General features: G+C 41.4%; 1 protein-coding gene across 1 annotated transcript; it reads left to right on the top strand.

Moving 5' to 3' along the window:
* Positions 1-424: 424 nt before the first annotated feature.
* Positions 425-5,584, top strand: LOC123255335 (AMP deaminase 1; the record flags this gene model as incomplete). The annotated part of the gene is made up of 7 exons (XM_044684154.1): positions 425-619; positions 908-1,039; positions 2,337-2,500; positions 2,899-3,025; positions 3,706-3,869; positions 4,684-4,804; positions 5,411-5,584. Coding segments are annotated over 7 exons (1,077 nt in total), but the record flags the coding sequence as incomplete, so codon positions are not given.
* Between the last annotated feature and the right edge of the window lie 1,154 nt (positions 5,585-6,738).

Here is a 6,738-nt window from a genome sequence, read left to right as displayed (position 1 = left end):
CTTCTTCTTCTTCTTCTTCTTCTTCTTCTTCTTCTTCTTCTTCTTCTTCTAGCACAAGAGCTAACTAAATAGGCTTAAGTGGCTTGCCCAGGATCACATTGCTAGGAAGCATCTGAGATCACATTTGAACCTCCTCTTGACTCCAGGTATGTGGCTCTATCTACTGTGCTACCTAGCTGCTGCTCCAATGCTTTCTTTCACCATCACAGGTACAGAATCTATCACTACACACTACACAACTTCTCAATCTCAGTTTCCTCATCTGTAAAAAAGGAATAATAATAGTTACTACTTCACAGGGATATTTTAAAGGATCAGATGAAACACCCCAACTCTAAAGCACTGTATAAGTGCTAATGATTATGATTATTGAACATCCAGAGGATGGTGAGTTTTTTTTCTTTTTTCTTCTTTTAATATATAGGTAGACACTCATATCCATGCTGCTGCCTGTATGAACCAGAAACATCTGCTACGCTTTATTAAGAAATCTTACAAGGTGGATGCTGACCGAGTGGTCTACAGTACCAAGGAGAAAAATCTGACTTTAAAGGAACTTTTCACTAAACTAAACATGCATCCGTATGACCTGACGGTTGATTCGCTGGATGTTCACGCTGTAGGTTGGAAGGGTAACTTCACCTTGGCATGAACACATTCCTCCTCAGATATATCTTACCTTCTCACTCCAGGTCCATCCTTTGTCCATAGGGCTTGGGAGCACACCTAGCCATTCTGGGGACTCGCTCTCAGCCCACACATCCAAAGTTTTTTGGTAGAGCCCCTGGCACCAATCAATAGGTAGAAGCCCATTGAATCAACCCCTGCCATGTCCCTCAGAAAGGAAGCCCTCTGTGCTTCTGGGTACATGTCTGTGGCCAAATGTGGCTCCTATTTCCTAATGCAGGGACGTCAGACCTTCCAGCGTTTTGACAAGTTCAATGACAAATACAATCCTGTAGGGGCCAGTGAACTAAGGGATCTTTATCTGAAGACAGACAATCATATTAATGGAGAATATTTTGCTACCATCATCAAGGTAAGACAGCAGCAACCAGTTTTCTAGGGAGGTGATGGCTGACATGGTCCATTCATTTGTCCAAAGCCTAGTGCTTAGGAAGAATAAAGGAAAGGGTAATATCAACAACAATTCAAAAGAATTCTAATAAGAGCTAGCAGTTAGAAAACACTTCAATAACCATTAAATATTTTTCCCTTGCATTTATGTAGGAATTTTTAGTTTCTAAAGCACAATCATGTACATTCTCTCCTGACCTACCCAACAACCCCACAAGGAAAGGAGGGCAAGTATCCTTAACTCAGTTTTGCAGACCAGGATCTAGGACTCAAAGCAATTAAAGAGTCATATCCAAAGTGCCTTTGTGGAGCTAATAAATGGCACAGGGAAGGCACAAATCCAGACCTTTTCTCCTGTTAAATCTCTGATTTCATGATCCCATTCTAGCTCTTTCACAAAGGAGAAGACCCGAGAGTCCGGGACTCTAGACATATGTGATTTTCTTCAAAATATTCCACTTGGAATCATTAAGAAATCCCTCTCAATTCAGTAAATAAATAAAAGCAGAAAATGGGATATCCAGAAGGAAAAACAGCCAAGTAGGAAAGCTTTAAAAGTGTTGTGTGGGATTATTATGTAGATATGAAGAAAAGTAAGCTAAACATATAAGAGATCTATGATTTCATTTATAAATACAATCTTCTTTCCTTTGTAAATGGAAATTCTTCTTTTATTTGGTTTTGTAAAATTTGGAATTTAAAAAACTAATTTAAATTTAACAAGAAATTCTCTTCAAGTATTCAGGGCTGAATGTGGATTGAATTGGATATATACATGTTCTTTCAGGAACTGAAATCCAAGAAGAGGCACGATCAGTCTCTTTCCTTACCCTCTTGGTGGCCACACATCAGGAAAGTAGTGGAGAAATCAGATCCATCAGACTTAGATGTGTTTCAGAGTTTCAGAGGGATCCACAAAGTTAGGTTTTAACTTCACACCTCTTGGTTCCTCATAGTTTAATCTCTCAGGCTTCCTCAGTCACTTAGGATCATGGGATCATAAATCCAGAGCTGAAATCCTAGGCATTCATCTTCTCTGCATCACCCTCCACTCCTACTCCCATGAGTCCTGCCTTTCCTCCTCTTGCCCCTGAGAGCCCCAAGGTCTCCTAAGCCTCCTTTTCCATCTTCAGTTTTCCTTAGATTTCCTTTCCCCAACCAACTTCTTAATATCTAAACCCTAAAAACCTTGTGGGAAGTCCTGGCTCCCAACCCTTGCTTTCAGCCTTGAGTTAGTACACTGGATTTTGGCTTTGCAGGAAGTAGGTACAGACCTGGTGGATGCCAGGTACCAGCACGCCGAGCCCCGGCTATCCATTTATGGCCGCAGCCCTGATGAGTGGACCAAGCTCTCCGCCTGGTTTGTCAGCAATGGCATCCATTGTCCCAACATGACATGGATGATTCAGGTTCCCAGGATCTAGTATGTGTCTGCCAAATCACAACCCATTAAAGGCTGCCTTTGCCCCTTCCATATACCTACCCACCCTGCTCGCCTAGAGCTAGACTTAATGTAAAATCAACCCAAATGGCCCATTTCAACCTAATTCCAAGCTAGTCATTACATGTTCCACCTCCTAAACCATGTCTCATCTCTCAAATCATTGTGCTTTGCCTCGGAGTGTACAGGTGGGAGCATGTAACCCTGTGAAAAATCTATATCCCTCACACTACCCCCCCCCATTCCTCCTTGGGTGCATGCTTGCAAGATGAATCCAGCATGGAAATACTAGATTAGCCTGTGGTCCTCTGATTTCCCTTCAATAGGGTTATTAAGCATCACTTCAAATGTTGATTACTTTCAAATCATTTTATCTGCAGTGATGTATTCCGGTCTAAGAATTTCCTTCCACACTTTGGCAAGATGCTGGAAAATATTTTCCTGCCTGTGTTCGAGGCTACCGTCAACCCCCAGGCTCACCCAGACCTCAGCATCTTTCTCAAGCGTGTAAGCCTATTCCTCTTAAGTCCCCCAAACTGTCCAGGGTCCTGATCTCCCACCCCTGGGTGGTAAATTCTGGGTATTTTCAGTCACTGCTTGCTCATTCTCATTGGAGCTGAAGAGAGAAGCCCCCTCTCTAGAGGTAGACAGATTCCCTGTGGTCACCCTGAAATCCCTCGCATCTAAACTTCTCTGTTTGGTCTTTAAAGACTTGATAGTCTGCTTCTAACCCAAGTTTTCTGGCCTCCATGCACATTATCCCTTGTCGTGTATTCTACAGTCCAGCCATATGGTCCATGGCCATATGGACCCCATCCATAATTCCATCTTCCATTTCCATGCCTTTGCCCAAGGAAATTCACTCCTTCCTCATTTCTACTTTTTCTTGATCCCTTCAAACTTCATCTCAAGGGTTCATACAAGACTTTTCTTGATTTCCTTGAGTTCCTAGAACCTTTCCCCATCATTACTTTGTGTCTGGGAGTATCTGTATTTCTCTGTGTATATGTTACATCCCCCAGAATGTGGCACGTGGTTTAAGGGCAAGGACTGGTTAGTTTTTGTGTTGGGCTTTTTTGGGGGGGGAGGTAATGGGGGCATTGCTTCCTGCCTTTTCTCCCTGGCTCTTGGTATGCAGTAGGTACTTCACAAATATTTAATAAAGTAGAATGTGTTGTCTCCAACAGATCACTGGCTTCGATAGTGTTGATGATGAATCCAAACACAGTGGTCAAATGTTCTCTTCTAAAAGTCCTAAACCCCAGGACTGGACAATGGAAAGTAACCCATCCTACACCTACTATGCCTACTATATGTATGCGAACCTCTTGGTGCTCAACAGCCTGAGGAAGTGAGTGAAGATTTTCATTTCTGCATTCTCTAAAGCCACAGGTTGACCCAGGACCAATCTTATGGTCTGAACCTATCTCTAAGTAACCACAATCTGGAGATATTCTTTTTTTTTTCATTATCTTTATCTGCTTGGGAGCAGGAATCTATATTCTCGAGCCTCAAGAGACCTTCAGAGAGCCCTATAAATATTTATTTTTGGGAAGTTTTGGAATAAATTAAAACCCTATTGAAATTTCCATGAACAGTTTTCCATGGGCATCCCTGTCTTCTCAAATATCCTATAGGAGGATAAAGAGGAGAGAGAGTAATGTTACACTAAGGTTTCATACTCGCTGAAAATTCCTTTTCCTCCAAAAGGTTAGGGAAGAAGGTGGATGAGGTGAGTGGGGAGGAGGGTGGAAGATATTACTGAGAAGGAAGATCTTTCTGGTCTGTCCTTCAAATCTTAAATTCCCTCCAAATCTCTGCCTTCTCCACGATCTCTTTTTTTAGTGTGTATGAAGAAGCATAAGAATTAATGTTATGGTAAGACAAAAATGAGACAATTTGCAGATCCCTCCATAGGAATCCTGGCAGCTGGAACAATTGGGAGGTGGGGTGGGGATGCAGTGACCATGTGGGCTGGCCTTCTGGACAGCTGCTCTGGGAGAGGAGGTAGCCCTTCCCCTCCTCCTCCTTTGCTTTCTATCCCTTGCCCACAGCCCTGCTACGGCTCCTTCCTCCTTTCCTAGCTTCAGTTGTGCCTGAAGATAGGTCGTTTCTAATCACTTGCCCACCATTCAGACAGAGATTTTCTCTCTCTCTCCCTCTAGGGCACGAGGGATGAACACATTTCTGTTTCGTCCTCACTGTGGGGAGGCTGGAGCTATCACACACCTCATGACAGCATTCATGACAGCGGATAATATCTCTCATGGTCTAAACTTGCAAAAGGTGAGTTGAAGAGTGCATTTCGCGGAGTAGTTGCTGAATTTTACAGGGAAATTGTAGAAATCTTTGTTTTTTTTCCTTTTCATAGTGTCCCAAGCGGGTATGATTCCTGGGAGTCTGAAAGAACTTTCACAGGCTCTGGGCTAATTTTTACCATCATTTCCTGTTGTGGCATGCATTGACATACCTTCTTCTGAGAGTCAGTCTTCCTGTATGGAAAAAAAAAAAATGTTTTTGAGCTATCTGCTTGGCTCAGAAAATCTACAGAAGAGAATTATTTCCCAATATCCAATTCAGTTTGACCCGATACTTCATTAGATGCCCAGAAGGTGGGGATGGGGGTAGGGAGAAGAACAAGCATCTATTAACAGTTTGCAATGTGCCAGGTCCTGTGCCAAGTGCTTTGCCAATATTACTGTATTGTGAAAGGTATTTCTAGAGAGAGAAAGAAAAATCCAACCTTTTTCTTTACCAGGGAATTAGAAGTAGTAGGTGGTCATTTTACACTAAATGTTAAAGATGAAAGTGGACTTTAGGTTTTAAACAAAAATCTTTATTTTAATTTTCATCCCAATTATACTCTCATGTTTCTGATTTTTTTCTTTTTAGACTCCAGTGCTTCAGTATCTGTTTTTCCTAGCTCAAATTCCCATTGCTATGTCTCCACTAAGTAACAACAGCCTTTTTCTAGAGTATGCAAAGAACCCATTTCTTGACTTCCTCCAGAAAGGACTGATGGTCTCACTCTCCACAGATGACCCCATGCAGTTCCATTTCACTAAGGTAGAGTCATGGGCTTCTGGGTACTGCCACTTTACTTTGTTGTTGGGTCATGGGTTCCTGGATCTAGCACTAGAAGGGACCTCAGAGGCTGTCTAACTCTTCTACAAATGAGGAAACTGAGGCATTGCCAAGGAGGGTCCTAACTCCCTAAGGTTACTTGCTCAGTGTCAGAGGCAGGATCTGGACCCAAGCTTGCCCTAATTACAGAGTCAGTGTTCTTTCCACTATATCACACACAGAAGGTTTTTAAATTTTAGCTGACAGAATAATTATCACCAGAAACCAATACACATATAAAATAAGAAATACAATTGTAAATGAAATCCTTAACATTTAACAGTGGAGAATTAGACAAATTAATAGTCAATAAGAAACAAAAAATGTATTTTCTTTGTGGTCCCTTTCAAATATCTCTGAAATTAACTGCCATTAGGTTCCCCCTCTCCTTTCCTTTTATCCTTTCTCTCTTTTTCTTTCCTTTTCTCTTTCTCCTCTCTCTTCCTTTTTTCCTTTCTTTGTTCTCTTTCACCTTTCTTCCTTTTCTGCTTTAATTTTTTTCTTTTTCTTTCTCTTTCTCCTTGTTTTCCTTCCTTTTTCCTTTTTTCCTTTCCTTCTTTTTCTCTTATTTCTTTTCTCTTTATTGCTTCCGTCCTTTCTTTCCTCTCTTCTCCCCTTTTTCCTTTTTTACCTTTGTTCTTCTTTTCCTCTTTTATTTCTTCCCTCTTTCTCATGTATTAATAGTCCTTTAGTCAGTTATGATTCTACTGACCCTACTTAACATCCCTTCATATAGATTTTCCCATATTTCCTTGATCTGTTCACTTTTATCACTTTTACACTTTTTGTAGAGATGATATGATGTAGGATGTAGAGTTTTGGGATTGGTGTTAGAAAGACCTGGGTTTCAGGTAGCCCTTTGAGTTCTACAAAGTACTTTTCGTGTGTTGTCTCATGTCATCCTTATGATAACACCCTGAGGTAAATGCTGTTGTCCCATTTTACATATGAGAAACCTGAGACTGAGAGAAATTAGATAACTTACTCAGGGTCACAGTCTTCTTAATTCTGAATCCCAAGATCTGGCCCAAGGCCTTTGCTATGCTGCCTCTCAAGCTCTTTGGGGTTCAAATTCCACCTTTGACCATCAGCAAGTT

The sequence above is a fragment of the Gracilinanus agilis genome, unplaced genomic scaffold (assembly GCF_016433145.1).
Source record: "Gracilinanus agilis isolate LMUSP501 unplaced genomic scaffold, AgileGrace unplaced_scaffold4419, whole genome shotgun sequence".
Taxonomy (NCBI): Eukaryota; Metazoa; Chordata; class Mammalia; order Didelphimorphia; family Didelphidae; genus Gracilinanus; species Gracilinanus agilis.
The sequence above is the reverse complement of the archived record's forward strand: the minus strand, read 5'-3'. Positions and strand labels throughout refer to the sequence as shown.